Source organism: Macaca nemestrina, chromosome 2, assembly GCF_043159975.1.
Source record: "Macaca nemestrina isolate mMacNem1 chromosome 2, mMacNem.hap1, whole genome shotgun sequence".
Classification (NCBI taxonomy): Eukaryota; Metazoa; Chordata; class Mammalia; order Primates; family Cercopithecidae; genus Macaca; species Macaca nemestrina.
In genome coordinates, this window is record NC_092126.1 from 157,704,588 (window position 1) to 157,721,860 (window position 17,273).

The 17,273-nt window shown below is 46.1% G+C and overlaps 1 protein-coding gene across 1 annotated transcript in view; it reads left to right on the top strand.

Annotated features, from left to right (window-relative positions):
- Positions 1-16,208, top strand: part of LOC105470235 (KLF transcription factor 15) — a 50,995-nt gene extending 34,787 nt beyond the window's left edge. The window contains exon 3 of the mRNA XM_011722032.3: positions 12,359-16,208. Within this exon, the coding sequence (XP_011720334.1) occupies positions 12,359-12,371 (13 nt within the window). The 3' untranslated portion in view covers positions 12,372-16,208. The remainder of the gene's footprint in view (positions 1-12,358) is intronic.
- The last annotated feature ends 1,065 nt before the right edge of the window (positions 16,209-17,273 follow it).

Sequence of the window (17,273 nt, forward strand, 5' to 3'; positions counted from 1 at the left end):
CAAGTTGAATCATGTCCCCCAAAATTTATATGTTGAAGTCCAAATCACCAGTGTCTCCAAATGTGACCTCATTTGAAGATAGGGTCACTGCAGATGTAGTAGTTAAAATGTGGTCATCCTGGAGTCATCCTGGAGTAGGGTGGGCCCTTGTATGAGTCAGCTGAGGCTGAGTAACAGAACACCCCATATGAGTGGCTTAAACAACAGAGGTTCATTTCCCCACAGTTCCAGAGGCTGGAAGTTGGAGGTCAATGCCTCAGCAGGGTTGGATTCTCCTGTGCCATCTTGTTTGGATCCTCCTGCGGCCTGTCTCTCCCTGCCGTGTAGCTGGCTGCCTCTTTGCTGTGTCCCCACGTGGTCATTCCTCTGTGCACTTGCATCCCTGGGGTCTCTTTGTGTGTCCCAACCCCCTCTTCTTATAAGTACCCCAGTCAGGTTGGATTAAGGGCTACTTTGATGGCCTCATTTTCACTTTATAGCCTGTTTAAAGGCCTAATTCCAAATTCGGTTCCATTCTGAGGTTCTGGGGGTTAGGACTTAGACGTATGAAATTTGGGAGGCAGAACTCAACCCATAACATCCCTGAATCCCATGTGATGAGGATCCTCACAAAAGGGGAGCTGGGAGCTGCCATGAACAAGGAGAATGCCACATGAACGTGAGTGGGAGGTCAGTAATGCTGAAGGGCTCCAACCACCAGCAGAAGCTAGGCGAGGGCCCAGGACAGACTGACCCTTAGGGCCTTAGAGGGAACCTGCCTGTCCACACACACCTTGATTGAGGACTTGCAGCCTCCAGAACTGTGAGAAAGCAAATGGCTGTTGTTGAAGCCCTCAGGCTGTTGTACTTTGTCGCAGCAGCCGTGGAAAACTCATAGATGCTGTAATTTAAATTTTAATTAGAGAGATGATATAGTATTTGGTGCCCTGAATGGATGAAGCAGGAGGATTCTTGTGTTAGATGGGAAAAGCACTTAGCGCATTGCTGGGTGCCAGGCAGGCCCGCTAAGGGAGAGCCAGAAATAAGAAAAGGGAAGGAACCTTACCAGTGAAATCCATTTATGAAAACATTGAACACTCAGGTTCTGGCTGGGTGTGGTGGCTCATGCCTGTAGTCCCAGTGCTTTGGGAGGCCGAGGTGGGAGGATCACTTGAGTCCAGGAGTTTGAGACCAGCTTGGGCAACATAGTGAAGCACCATGTCTACAAAAAAATACAAAAAAATTAACTGGGCATGGTGGTGTGCACCTATAGTCCCAACTACTCAGGAACCTGATGTGGGAGGATCCCTTGAGCCTGGGAGGTTGAGGCTACAGTGAGCCTTGCACCACTGCACTCCAGCATGGGTGACAAAGCAAGACCCTGACTAAGAAAAACCAAAAGACTCAGGTAGCCACAGCATCTGCTGCACACTGGAGTCTGATGCCAGATTCTGCAAGAAGGGTGTTCAGGGGGCTATAGGACTGCAACCTGCCTGGTCGGCCAAATCAGCCAAGGATTGGAGAGTAACTTCCCATCCTACCAGGAAGGGCTGGAGCAGAGTGTGCATAAATGTGAATCCAACAAGGAAGCTCAACCTAGTGATTTACGATTGATAGCCAACTGGTCAGACCAGTGGCTTCCCCACCTCTGAGCCAGCTGATAGCAGCAGGGCTGGGGCAGGGCCCCTTCCTGGCCCGCTCCCGATCTCTTAGGAAGCAGGAAGGAAGCTTGACAAACACTGGGCAGAGGACGGCTTGGGGAGTGAGGGGAGCTATACAGTCGTGTCATTCTTGCCTTGTCCAGTGCCCTTGAACCTGACTGACCTCCCCAGAAGTTAGTGAAGGTTGGAGGATGTAAGTCCTGAGCCTGGGAAGGAAAGTGCCAGAGTAGAGGGGGTGTTTTCCATCTGAGGGGTAGCTTGTGAGTGAGCTGGTGCTGGGGGAACTGGGAGGAATTCACTCTGTAGCCAGGTGCCTAGACTAGGGCAGAGAAGCCCAGGCTGTCCCAGCTCAAGCCCAAGCCCCATTTCTACTTCCAGTTTGACTGATGGGAGATGATAGAAACCTGGAAGGGCTGCCGTGACCCTATGTGCAGAGGGTTCACCTGAGGTGAACACCTCCAGCCCCTTCCAGGATTGAACTTCTACCCGCTTCCAGACAGCAGAAGCTTTGCCTTCCTCCTGAAGGAGAGTAGGAGCTTGATTTGGGAAGAGGATAGAGGAGGAGAGGGTGCCCTGGGACTTCTCGGCCCAAAAATTCTTAGCCTGGGCTCTAGCTTCTGGAGTTTGGGGAGTTTCTTTTTGCCTATCTCTGGATGAGGATGAGATTCCAGAGCAGCTGTGATGGCTGGAAGTGGCCAACATGCCTTGAAAGGACCTTGGAAGATGTTGGGCGGATGAGCTGCAGGGGCCCAGTGGTATAGGGAGAGTTGGGATTTCAGGGAGACCCTCCCCAGCCTCAACCTGGGACCCCACACCGCCCTCACCCTGAGGATGCTGATGAAGGACGTGGATGTCCCTGGCAGAAATCAGCCTCCAGGATAGGCTGCAGTGGCAATGGATGAGTGGGAAGCTGAGCAGGTAAGAGAGAGCTGGGTGGAGATCATTCAGGGACTAACCCACAGTGGGGCTTGAGAGTGTGTGGAAGCCCCCTATTATGGGCTACATTTGTCCCCCAAAATTCATGAGTTGAAGTCCTAAACTCCAATGCCCAAGAAAAGGACTGTATTTGGAGACAGGGTCTTGCAGAGATGATTAGGGTAAAATGAGTTCATTGGGGTGAGCCCTAATCCATTAAGACTTCTAAAAAAAGGGGATTAGGACACAGACATGCACAGATGGAAGACCATGTGAGGACACAAGGAGAAGGTGGCATCTACAAACCAGGGAGAGAGGCTACAGGAGAAACCAACCCTGCAGCACCTTGCTTTTGGACTTCCAGCCTCAAGAGCCATGAGGAAATAAGGTTCTGTTGTTTACACTCCCATCTCTGATTTTGCTACGGTAGCCCAAGCAAACTAAGACTTCCTGCTCCGAGGACACTGTGAACTTAGTAGGGGCTCTTTGTAGGGGCAGTGGTGTTGCCATATTGTGCACGGGCCATCTGTGCTACCCAGTGCTGGGGTCACACTCATTCAGTAGTGGGAGTGAAACCTCCCTGAGTTTCTAGCTGGAGCTGTTGCCTGCAGCCAGGCCTGGGCAAAAGGGCTGCCTGGAGCTTGGGCCCCAGGTCTCAGGGATGTGTATTTTACACTTTGGGTTTGCTATGGTTTAAATATGAGCCTCCAAAATCCAGGTGTTGCCAATGTCCAGATTTCAGAGGTGAGGCCTTTACGAGGTGATCAGGCCAGGAAGGCTCCTGCTGGGAGGGGATCAGTGCCCCCATAAACAGGCTTGATGGAGGAGGTGGTGGCAGGCTTGCCCCTCTGCCTTCTGTAGTGTGAGGGCACAGCACGAAGCCCTCACCAGACCAAATGCTGGTGCTTTGGCCTTCGCCTTCCAACCTGGGAGAAATGCATTTCTGTTCTTGATGAACTGCCCAGTCTGTGGTGTTCCATTTTAGCAGGACAGACGGCCTCAGGGTTATAGTCCCATACTGTGTTATTTACCATGTTGCTCAAATTGCTCCTGCCTTGGCCATTGGGCACTCTCTCCGTTGGCTCCTGGGCACCCTTATCACTGGAGTTTTGTTTTCTGAGCACTTCCTGACATTCTGGCACTACAAGAGGCACCAGGATCATCTCGCACATTGGCTCCTGCACCCTTATCACTGGAGTTTTGTTTTCTGAGCACTTCCTGACATTCTGGCACTACAAGAGGCACCAAGATCATCTCGCACATTATCTGCCCAGCCCCAGAACCAGCCACTTCCCTAAGGAGCCCATCTCCTTTTATTTGGGGAACGGTGTTAGACACCAAGGTCAGGATGTGCAGTGCTCCTTGCTAGGGAGTGCCGTTTCTTCTAGGCCCTCTCAACTAATAAGGCACAGAAACACACATGTGCGCTGATTAATAAACGGCTCTGGGGACATTTCTGCATGTGACCGTCTGCACCTGTGGTAAGCTGAAACATGGGTTCCCACTGACGCCTCCAACTCGAATCCGTCACCACACAGGTCATCCTGGGCTCTGCCCCTTGCTTATCTGTGACTCTCACTGCAGCAGGGAGAAGCTTGCTCCCACTGGCTGCCACTCGTTTCCTTAATCAATCACTCAGCTCCAGGATGCATGCATTGTGGTGTGAGCAGCGCTGACCTGGAGAAGTGGTTTCACTGGCCAGAGCACAGGGCTGTGTACAGTCCTTCCACTTTCCTCTCAGAGGCTCCATTCATGTCCAGAGTTACTCAGCTAACCCCATTTCCCCGTCCCTTCAGAGAGGTTCTTTCATGAATTGTTTTGTTCTAGATTCCTTATGTAAGCAGTTCATTGACTCCTGATGTCACGGTGTCCCTCAGGCCTACGTCTTGCCTAGGCCAGTCAGTGGCACCTGTTACTGGCGTCTCACCTCGATGCCTGCTCTCCACACATTTGAGGAGGATGTGAGTCTTATGGCGCCACATTCTTTCTCTCTCTCCCCTTTCCACACGCCCCACCTGCCACCGCCCTCACCCTGGACCAGCGATCCCCTCTCCCTGATCACAACCTCGGCTTGGCTTCTTTCTGGCCTCTTCCCTGGAACCCAGCCTCCCTGCCGAGCTGTCCTGCCGTGAGGCCAGCACTATCCCTCTCTGTCTGCACACTTCGCAGCATGTGAATGAAGTCCTCCTTCCGCCTGGAGAACCCATGGAGAGAGCGCTGCTGCCGTTTTGGGGGAAATGGTCCCAGAGCTTCCTCATCATGGGGCGGAAAGACTTCTTTCCACATAGGAGACTCACTGCACTCCCCGGGAGAGAATCCTTAAACTGCTGCCCCGAAAATGCCCCCGTGAGGCCTTCGCGCTGAGCCCTAATCAAGCCATGACTTACACAGAGAACCAGGGCAGGCAGAATCGCGGAACGCCAGGGTCACACCTGAGGATTTCCCCTTGGCCCTGTGTCAGCCCCTCCTCTGGAATGAGGTGCTCGTCCCGCGGCCGGCTGGGCAGGGGGCAGCCTTTGGGGAATTTCTTTGGCTGAAGAGAACTGGCTCACACAAGGCCACATGTCCTTCCGGTGACTGATGGACATCAGGGAGAGCCAGCCCTGCCTCCCTATCTTGGGTCAATTCTGCAAGGCCGCCAGCTTTCCAACTCCCTGGGGGGTGGCTGAGGCCTGCGTCAGGGTTGTGCTGGACTGAACGAGTCCCTCCACCAATATTCACTTCCTGCCTGCCCTCCACCAGTGTGGGTCGCCAGGGCAGCATGCTTCTTGCATGTCCCTGCCCATCTCAGAGTCTGCTTCAGGGAGACCAATACCCTGCTTAGAGCAATGAGCTGGCCAGGTAGGTGCCCCCATCCCAGCCAGGCCACGGCGCTCCTCCCCGCATGGTAAGGACCCAGCTTGGTAGCTGGGACGCTGGCTCTCTGCCCAGCCCCCACCCAGACGCAGCCTGTGCTCAACACGGGGCTGCTGCGGCTGGAGACATGGAGTCCAGACAAGGGGGGCTAAGGAGGTTCTCACCAGAGTCTAGAATTCAGGTGGTCTCAGGGGAACTAAGTGAGGAGAGCTGGCAGCAGGAAAGGAAATCACTGGGCCTGGGGGCTCTGGCCAGCTGGGGACGCACAGCCCAGGCCAAGGGGATGGCTCCCCCTTAGCCAGCAGATAGTCACGATGCAGCAGAGGCCCAACATGACCTGTTCTGGTTCTTAAAGACCAGCTAGAAATCCTGACCTTTATGTGAAATATCCTGGTCTTTAACGCTGATTCCACTTCTCAAACACAAGCAAAGAAACAAATAAAACCCAAGTATGGCTGAGTCTCCCACACAGCAGTGAGAGGAGAGGGGAGGTGCTGTAGCCCCAGCTGCGTCCAGGGTCATTGGCACCCTCTTTTAGACTACTATCTAGCAATTCCCCTTAGGACCTTGCCCATGGTCACCATCCCACTCATTTCTCTCCTTTGTTCATGGACACATGTCCTGTTGCACAGTCTTTGTCCTCTCCTGTGGTCCAGCTCTTCTTTGATCCCCTGAGCCCCCAGTCTGCCTCCTAGAGGGAGTCCCTGTGAGCCCGCTGGATGGTGGCCCATGTTCAGGCCCCGTGCTGGAGGCTGGGCAGGGCTGATGGTGCCACGCTGGGCATGGAAGAGCCCGGTGACCCGGGAAGGGTGCTAGGTGGTCAAGTCCTTTCGGGGTGGGGGAGAGGGAAGAGTGTCTGCCCCAGCTGCTCAGGCAGTGTGTGGTGGGGCCTGAAGGCTGATGGGTACGGCTGGGGGTGCTGGATCTGTGCTGCTCAGAAGGGCCTGTCTCCCTTGGATATGTAAGGGAGGTGACATCACCAGAAGTGCTCTGTGAGAGGAAGCAGCATTTGCTGGGAAGATAGTTGGTTAAGGGCAGCCCAGAGTATGGGGGGCCTGAGTTTGTGGTACCAGCAGAACTCAAGGACGTGGCAATTGGCAGAGGAGAAACTTGCCTGAAGCAAGGCAAGGAGACACCTTGGGTGCAGTGGATGGAGAGTAGAGAAAGGGACGCCATTGCCAGAGATGGCGGCTGCAGCTGGGGCCACAAGCCCAAGGCCTAGCAAGAAACCATGGAGGAAGAGACCAAAGGGCTGCTTTTTAACCAGCTGAGCAGAAGACCAGGGGAACTCACTGTCATTCTGCAGTGCAGACAGCCTCCCAGTGGGCCTCTTGCTCCCAAAGCTTCAGCATACAGGACTTCATGTGAACAGGCCATGCACCCATGAACATGTGTTTGTGCACTTGTGCATATTTGTGCACGTGCATGTGTATATGTATAACATGTGTACACATGAGTGTATGTATTCACGTGTGCATGTGTATGTCAAAGAAAACAGCCATTTCACGCCAAAGTCAGAGGCCAAGGTTGCCCTGAGACCACAGACCCACGGATAGCTCACAGAGGCCTTTGGACTTCTTCAAGGCATGGAGTGAGGTTCAACCAGCCAACATCTGGGTTACACATTTATTTTCTTGGAGTAAATAATCTTAGGGGTGGGGAACAGCTGACACGGTGTGGTTTTTTTCTCCATGTGATTTTGAAGTGATATCCACCAGGACTTCTGCCCTTAGGCTTCTTTTCTTTTCCCCAGTTGTCAAGGGGAGTAAAGACTCCAGAACTGTGCTTAGTCCTTCAAAGGAAAGTCCATCCCTGGGCAGAGAGAGAAGTGCTCTGTGAGAGGAGCTCAGAGCATCTCTGAGTGCTTCTGATACCAAAATAACCAGCTTCCGAGGCCTTTTTGACTCCTCAGTACAATGCATGAGATGAAAGTTTCTTCTGAAAACTGAGCATGTGAGACCCCATGGGGATGAAGTTCCATGGAGAAGTAGTGCTGCCTCTGCCTCAGGGGTTAGCCTCCAAGTCAGTGAGTGAAGGACAGAAGCTTGTGTGGTCAAAGTGATTTGTGGGAGCCTCTTCAGCCACTTGCCAACCACAATTCGCCTGGACTTCTCCACACAACTCCGTTCAGTAAATCTCCTGCACACTTAAAGCTTGAGAATCACAAAGACAGTCTAAAGAAAACATTCCTCTCTTCTTCTTCTCTCCTTTCCAGACCCCACCCTGAAAAGGGTCTATGGTCAGACATCCAGCTTTTCAAATATTCCACCTTTAAGATGGCTGTAATCCCTACTGTGTGGGGCAGATGTTGGCTGCCCAACCCAGCAGCTACTTCCAAAAATTTCCTCTCTTGCCTTCCTCCCACACCAGAGGCCAGAAAAGCAGCTCATTCCTTTCCCAGCCTCCCTTGCAGTAAATGTGACCAGATAGCCCAGTTCTGAGTAATGAAATGTGAAAGGAACTTCTGGGAAGGCATTTGTTTCATTTTGTTTTGTTTTTCCTTGATAAAAGAAACAGATACCAGATGAGAATGGAGAGGGCTGCTCTTTTCCTCCTATTTTGCTTTGAACACGGATGTGACGCTTGGATTTGTGGCAGCCATTTGAAACCCTGAGGTGGTAAGCATGAGAACAAAATGTGAACAGGCTAAGGAAGTCAGAATAAAATCATGAAAGGAGCTGAGTTCTTCACAGCACCCCTACATTATGGGCCAACTGGGAGACTCGTCTGCCTCTGTGATTCTTGTTTATTTGTTAGAATAGGTTCAGACATGAGTGACAGAAAGCCTAAACTGATGATGTTAAACAAAATGTAAGTTTATTTCTTATAGAAATCCAGGTCATAGATGAAAACATGGCTCCACAAATTTCAGGGACCAGGTTCAACATGTAGCTTTCATCATGTGGCCTAAGATGCTGCTCTAGCCCCAGCCATCACACGTGGATTCAGCCACCAAGATGGAGAAAAGGAGAGTTGATGAGCGGGACTTCTGTCTGTAACACACCCCGGAAGTTGCAAGCACCACTTCCTTCTACCAGAACTTAGTCACTTGACCACATCTACTACTTGGGAGACTGAGAAAGGTAGACTCTACTTGGACATCCATGTGCCCAACCAACATTTGACATGTTAAGGAATGACTAGTGGTGACTGCTGCATGAGTAAACATTAAAAGGTTTACATATAGTTAGTTGCATTGTCTGTTACTTGCAGTCAATAGCATTCCTAGCTCATATTCAGTGAATCTCAAAAGCATCTCTCAGATTTCCATTTCCAACCAACATGGGAAAGTGGGGACTTAATTTTTCTTCCTGCATGAAGCAGTAACAAACCTGGGCAAAATACAAGAAACAATTACATTCAAAACTTTTGATGTCAAGCTGTGAAGGACAGTGATTCCTGAATGATGAAAATTGAATGAGGAAAAGCCAACTTATTGGCTTGAGAGCATTTTTAGGCAGAGGTGCTGGGAGGAGAAACTCGGGGAAATACACAGAAGAGAACCCTGAATATCTTCAGAGAGTTTCCCTCAAGTAATCAGCAGTAAACATGTCAGTGTTTGTATATGAGGAAACGAACTGAGATTAGGAGAAGAACCATTAGAAAAGATTAGAGGGAACAGTGCCTGGGGCTGATACAGCTCATATCGGTCCATACAGTGGCTGTTTCCACCAGCCAGTCTAGAAAACCTCTTAATTCACACAGCATTAGATACCGTACTCAGGTATTGTCTTTCAGATTTGTTAGAGCAGCATTTATCTAGCAATGGTCTTGCATTGATAACAAATCCAAAAGACAATACTTGAAATGATCAAACTGCTTCCCAATAACTTAACTGAGTACCAGAACAAAATTTAAGAATATTTATGGAAATACAAAGCCAGCATATACAGTAAAATTCACAATGTCTGGTACCCAATAAAATATCTTCAGGCATACAAAGAAGCAGAAAAATATGACCCTTAGTAAAGAAAAATCAAACAATCAAAAGCAAATCAGAACTGACACAGATGTTAGAATTATCAGACTAAGGCATTACAACATTTATAGTTGTATTCTAAATGTATAAAAGCTCAAGAGAACTAATTCAAACTTCTGCAGATAAAAACTACATGTCTGAGATGAGAAGTTAATGGCAAATTAACACATTGCAGAAAAAGAGATGAATAAAATTGAAGACACAGCAAAAGAAATAATAGAAGGTGATACAGAGATAAAAAAGATAAAATAAATACAGTACATCAGAGAAAACTTCAAGAAACCTAATAAATGTTTAATTAGGATTCCCAAACAGGGGAGAGTTGAGTTTAAAAAAAAGATATATAAATAAACAATGGCCAAAAAATTACAAACTATGATATAAACTATTAATCCACAGATGCAAGAATATCAACAAACCCCAAGCACAAGAAACATAAAGAAGAAGACACCAAGGTACGTCATGATCAAATTGTTTAAAACCAGTAATTTAAAAAACCTTGAAAGGAGCCATATAAAAAGGCATATTACAGGCTGGGTGTGGTGGCTCACGCCTGTAATCCCAGCACTTTGGGAGGACGAGGTGGGTGGATCACCTGAGGTCAGGAGTTAGAGACCAACCCGACCAACATGAAGAAACCCCATCTCTATTAAAAAATACAAAAATTAGCTGGGTGTGGTAGCGCATGCCTATAATCCCAGCTACTCGGGAGGCTGAGGCAGGAGAATCACTTGAACCCAGGAAGTGGAGGTTGCAGTGAGCTAAGATCATACCATTGCACTCCAGCCTGGACAATAAGAGTGAAACTTTGTCTCAAAAAAAAAAAAGGCATATTACACACACAGGGACAAAGATAAGGATAATAGCATACTTCTTGTTGGAAACAATGCAAATGAGAAAACAGTGGAATATTATCTAAATGCTGAAGGAGTGGAGGATGGGGGAGGATTGTTAACCTAGAATTCTATACTCAGCAAAAAACAAAGCCAAAGTAAAGAAACTTTCAACAACGGCTGAAAGAATTACCAACAGAACCACTTCCAAAAAAAAAAAAAAAAAAAAAATACTACCAGAAGTCCTTCAGGCAGAAGGAAAATTATACTAGTTGAAAATATGAGTTTATACAAAAGGATGAAGAGCCCTGAAAATGGTAACCATGTGGGAAATGTATAATACTTCTTTCTTGTTATCAGAATCTTTTCAAAAGTTAATTGATGGACCAAAAGTAATAACAATGTATTTTGGCTAATGTAAAGCCTAATGTAAATGAAGGGGCATAATATCACTTGAAGGTGACCTGCAATAAATGATGTTTACTAAAAATCCTAAAGCAACCATTAAAATAACTGTTATAGATATAAGCCAACAAAAGAGATAAAGTGAAATAATAAAAAAAATGCTCAATTAAACAAACAAACAAAAAAAAACAGATGGGACAAATAGAGAACAAGTAGCAAGATGGCAGATTTAAAACTAGCTATATCAATACATACATTCAATGCAAATGGTCATGACACTCCAAATAAAAGACAGAGATTTCCATAATGGATAAGAAAGCAAGACTCAAGTGTATGCCACCATAAGAAATCTATTTCAAAAATAAAGTCACAAATAAGTAAGAAGTAGGAGGATGGGAAAAGATATACCATGCTAATACACATCAAAAGAAATACATAGTAGCTATTATATATGAATATCAGAAAAAGTAAATTTCACAGCAAAGAATATTACCAGAAATAAAAGGTAATTTCATATTATTATTATTAATGGAGCCAACTCATCAGGAAAAATAATAATCTAAAACATTTGTGCACCTAATAACAGAACTTCAAAATACACTAGCCAGCAAGTGACAGAACTTCAAGGACAAATAGATAAATCCACAGTCATAATCTAATATTTAAGTACCCTGACCTCAATAATTGATAACTGATAAAAGAAATAAACAGAAAATCAGCCACAATATAGAAGCCTTAAATCACACTATGAACAAACTTGCCCTAATTGACATTTATAGAAAACTCAATTCAGCATATTCTTCTGTAGTGCCCGGAGAACATTTACCAAGACTTACCACATTCTGGGCCACAAAACAGTCCCAATAAATATTAAAGGATCCAAGGTCACATAAAGTCTATTTTCAGATTGCAACAGAATTAAATTAGAAATCAATAACTAAAAGATAACCTGGAAATCCCCAAGTATTTGAGAAGTAAGTGACACACTTTTAAATAACCCATGGGCAAAGGAAGAATATTTTTTAAATTGTAAAGTTTTTTGAACTGAATAAAATCAAAACATAATCTATTAATACTTGCAGATATTATTAAAGCAGTACTTAGAGAAAATTTATAGCACTGACACTTATATTGGAAAAGAGGAATGATCTCAAATCAATGTCCTTAGTTTTCACCTTAAGAAACTAGGGGACAAAAAAGCAAATTACATTTAAAGAAAGCAGGGCTCGGCATGGTGGCTCACGCCTGTAATCGCAGCACTTTGGGAGGCCAAGGCTGGCAGATCACCTGAGGTCAGGAGTTCGACACCAGCCTGGTCAACATGGTGAAACCCCGTCTCTACTAAAAAGACAAATATTAGCTGGGCATGGTGGTGGTCGCCTGTAATCCCAGCTACTCAGGAGGCTGAGGCAGAATTGCTTGAACCTGGGAGGCAGAAGTTGCAGTGAACCAAGACCGCACCATCACACTCCAGCCTGGGTGACAACAGCGAAACTCTGTCCCCAGCCCCCCCCCCAAAAAAAAAACAGAAAGAAAGAAAGAAAGCAGAAGTAGTAAAGATTAGACTGGAAATAAGTGAAATAGAAAACAGAGAGGGTGAGAGAGTGTGTGTGGCGGCGTGTGAGTCCCGTTTTATTACTCCTACAGTGCTCTGTAAGCTCATCTTTCTGCAGTTCTTGTGTGTTTTCTTGTTTTATTTCTTCAATGTCTGCCTCTCTGCTCTCTCCTAGGTCTGCCAGCTAGAAGAGCAGATTTGATTTGAGGGCAGTTGGGAAGCCATCCAATCTGGAGAGCCTCTACAATTAGCAAAACAAGGTCTGGAATTCCTGGACTTCACTCCTTGTTAGCGAGAAAGCGAAACACGTGATGCTCTGCTTTGCTCTCAGTGTCAAAACCTTGTGCTCATGGGCCCTGGCGACTGCACAGAGAGCCCTGAGTACTGAAATCCTGCATGGGTACATTTTGATGGGGCAGGAAGAAAAGTTCCGGAGCGTGGAGAGCGGAGGTCCAGAGCATTCACTGATTTATCCACAGAACAGATGCGGAAACCAGGGCACAGCAGGAGAAGTGAAACTTCCAGCAAAGCCCAGTTCATAACGTGAGGCTTTGTGAAGTTCATGTGTGCGACCTTCACCCCCTCACCTGGACCCCCTCTTTGTCCTCCTTTTGCACCCAGTGATGTTTCACCTGGATCCTTTCCCTGCCCTCAAGTCTTGCCCTGGCCTGACGTTCAGCGGGGCCTCCGTGCATTAAGGATGGAGGATGATTCTTTGTGCTTTCTCTACCAGGTGAACTTGTATCTGCTCGGAATTCTGGAGAGCAAAGACCCACTGGCCCCACTAATCCATCTATTGATCCTGCCCCGGTCACCAGGCTGGGTCTAGCCTCCACACTGCCGCTGCTCAGGGTGTGGGGAGGAAGTCACTGCAGCCATTCAGCCAGGTGGGGCTTACATAGGGGTGTGGGTAGCACAGAGCTCAGAACCTGGGGCTCTGGTTACAGGAGGACTGCAAGTGATAAGCCCACAGAGCATAGGGACGGGGGAAGGGGAAGCCGGAAAGACGCACATTGTGAGCAAGGGGTCACAGAGGAGATGGGGAGTCATGGGAGGATGCCTGTCCAGCTGTCACTGCCCATACCTACCGTGCAGTGGAGGAAGATGTGCGATGCTCTGGGCCTGCCTTGGGGGCACCCGGTAGTCCCCAGGCAAGGACTGACCTGTCCTCCCTGGGAGGATGCGCTGCACAGGGCAGATGGAAGTGCCTGCGAGGGCCAGCCTAAGCTGTGAGGTGGTGGGGCCCAATTGTTATAGGCACAGGACGCCACAGCAAGGGAAGGGAGGGCAGAGGCCAGGAAAGGGAGCTGCTCAGGGGTCGGTTGGCCTCGTTCTTGCCCACCACAACAATTGCTGCTGAAACTGGGGCCACCCTGCTCTAATGTCCCCTGGCTGGGGAGGGAGCAACCTGACTCACTGTAGCTCGAAGTCCCCGGGTCCCCAGAGTCCCCGTTGCTGATACACAGCAGGATGATTCACCCCTCTGTGAGGCTCCTGGAGCCTCCCCTCATGGCAGCCGGCTTCTGAGGCCCGTGCTACCAGGTATGTCACCACACGTGGGGGCATGTACACGCCATATGAGTTTGCCTGGGTTGACACAACAAACTGTCAAAGGCTGGGGGCTCAAACAACAGACTTCTATCGTCTCTCAGTCACAGAGCCTGGAAGTCGAAGATCAGGGTGTCTGCAGGGTGGGCTTCTCCTGTGGCCTCTCTCCTTGGCTTGTGGATGGCCGCCTTCTCCCTGTAACCACTCATGATCATCCCTCTGTGCGCGTCAGGGTGGTCATCTCCTCTTTTTATGAGTACAGAAGTCATACCAGATTAGGGCTAACCAATGAGCTCATTTTAACTAAAAACTCCTATATCTGATAAATGAATTCAGTAAACTTTCAGGATACAAAATCAATGTACATAAATCAGTAGCACTGCTCTACACCAACAACAGCCAAGCTGAGAATCAAATCAAGAACTCAACTCCTTTTACAACAGCTGCAAAATAAATAAATAAACAAATAAATAAATACATATATACATACATACTTAGGAATATACTTAACCAAGGAAGTGAAGGAAAACTACAAAACACTGCTGAAAGAAATCATAGATGACACAGACAAATAGAAACACAACCCATGCTCATGGATGGGTAGAATCAATGTTGTGAAAATGACTATACTGCCAAAAGCAATCTGCAGATTTAATGCAATTCCCATCAAAATACCATCATAATTCCTCACAGAAGTAGAAAAAACAATCCTAAAATTTATATAGAACCAAAAAAGAGCCCGCATAGCCAAAGCAATACCAAGCAGAAAGAACAAATCTGGAGACATCACATTACCTGACTTCAAACTATATCACAAGGCTATAGTTACCAAAACAGCATGATACTGGTATAAAAATAGTCATATAGACCAATGGAACAGAATAGAGAACCCAGAAATAAAGCTAAATATTTACAGCCAACTGATCTTCAACAATGCATACAAAAACATAAAGTGAGGAAAGGGCACCCTATTCAACAAATAGTGCTGGGACAATTGGCAAGCCACATGTAGAATGAAACTGGATCCTCATCTCTCACCTTATACAAAAATCAACTCAAGATGGATCAAAGACTTAAATCTAAGAACTGAAACCATAAAGATTCTAGAAGATAACATTGGAAAAACTCTTCTAGACATTGGCTTAGGCAAAGAATTTATGACTAAAAACCCAAAAGCACATGCAACAAGGACAAAATAAATAAATGAGATATAATGAAGCTGAAAAGTTTCTGCATAGCTAATAATAATAATAATAATAATAATCAGCAGAGTAAACAGACAACCCACAAAGTGGGAGAAAATCTTTACAATCTATACATCCAACAAAGGAATAATATCCAGAATCTGCAAGGAACTCAAACAAATCAGAAAAAAAAAAAAAACACCCTAAATAATTCCATCAAGAAGTGGGCTAAGGATATGAATAGATAATTTGCAAAAGAAGAAATACAACCAACCAACAAACATATGAAAAACACTGAACATCACTAATTATCAGGAAAATGCAAATCAAAACCGCAATGAGATACCACCTTACTCCCGCAAGAATGGCCATAATGAAAAATGAAAAATTAATAGATGTTGGCAGTGATGTGGTGAAAAGGGAGCACTTCTACACTGCTTGTGGGAATGTAAACTAGTACAACCACTATGGAAACCAGTATGGAGATTCCTTAAAGAACTAAAAGTAGAACTACCATTTGATCCAGCAATCCCACTACTGGGTACCTACCCAGAAGAAAAGAAGCCATTATATGAAAAAGACACTTGCACATGCATGTTTATAGCAGCACAATTCACAATTGCAAAAATATGGAACCTACCTAAATGCCCATCGACCAATGAGTGGATAAAGAAAATGTGGTATACCATTGTGGAATACCATTCGGCCATAAAACAGAGTGAAATAATGGCCTTTGCAGCAACTTAAATGGAGCTGGAGGCCATGAATAATGAATAAGTGAAGTAACTCAGAAATAGAAAACCAAACATCATATGTGCTCACTTATAAGGGGGAGCTAAGCTATGAGGATGCAAAGGCATAAGAATAATACAATGGACTTTGGGGACTTGTGGGGAGAGGTGGGTGAGGGATGAAAGACTATATACTGGGTACAGTGCACACTGCTTGGGTTATCGGTGCACCAAAATCTCAGAAATCACCACTAAAGAACTTATCCATGCAACCAAAAACCACCTGTTCCCCAAAAACGATTGAAATAAAAAAAGAACAAACTGGATTGTGAACCCATAAATGGATTCAAATTTATGTAAAAATTAGTATATGATAGAAAGCAGTATTTTACAATAGTGGGGCAATAATAAATTAATTAAAAAGTAGTGTTAGGTCAACAGGCTTATCATTTGGAGTTAAAGTTAGATACAATACATGATATCTTACATCAAAATAAATTCCAGATTCATTACTTAAGCATAAAGATGAAGAAGGCTGTTAAAATATGGTGCTAGAAAAATAAACAGTTAGGTGACTCTTTTAACAAATATAAAACAGGGCAAGTATAACACTGTAGCTAGAAACTATAAAAGAAGACATTGCAAGATTTAACTAACAAAATTTTAAAAATTAAGTTTAGAATTAATCACCACACAGAAAGTTACTAAGGCGCAGTGGCACATGCCTGCTGTCCTAGCTACTTGGGAGGCTGAGATGGGAGGATCGCTTGAGCCCAGAGTTCAAGTCCAGCTTGGGCAACATAGCAAGACCCTGCATCTAAAAAACAAAACAAAACAAAAAAGACCCTGCAAGATGCAAGAACCTGCATCTAAAAAACAAACAAAAAAGAAAGTTACTAAAGAAATGATCAACTAGAAAATAAAAATGTTTGTATCACAAAGTTAATACCTTAAGTATATACATAATTCTTACAAACTAAGAAGAAGGAGATGAACATCCCCCCAAAATAATGAGCAGTAACAACTGCCAACTTTTCCTATTTGAGAATGGAAGCTGCCTTAATGAATTAATTTGTATTCCCTTCAGAACAAACCTTTGAAGTAGTTACTGTGTTTTCTACACTTTGGAGGTAAGGAATCAGAAGCTTAGGGAGTATAACCAAACTCCCACATTCACTTGGCTGGACTTGCAGATTCAGGCCATAGCCCCAGGCATGCTAGGTGCTAATCCCTAGGCTTCAGGCCTCTCTTGAAAAGACGAGGTATCTAAATTGCTAAGAAATTTAATTTGGCAGATTAAGAATGCATGTTGCGCGGGCACGGTGGCTCACGCCTATAATCCCAGCACTTTGGGAGGCCAAGGCAGGCAGATCATGAGGTCAGGAGATTGAGACCATCCTGACTAACATGGTGAAACCCCATCTCTACTAAAAATACAAAAAATTAGCCGGGCATGGTGGCGGAGGCCTATAGTCCCAGCTACTCGGGAGGCTGAGCCAAGAGAATGGCGTGAACCCGGGAGACAGAGCTTGCAGTGAGCCGAGATTGTGCCACTGCACTCCACCTGGGCGATAGAGCAAGACTCCATATATAAATTTAGCACACATTAAAGATAACAGTAAGATTT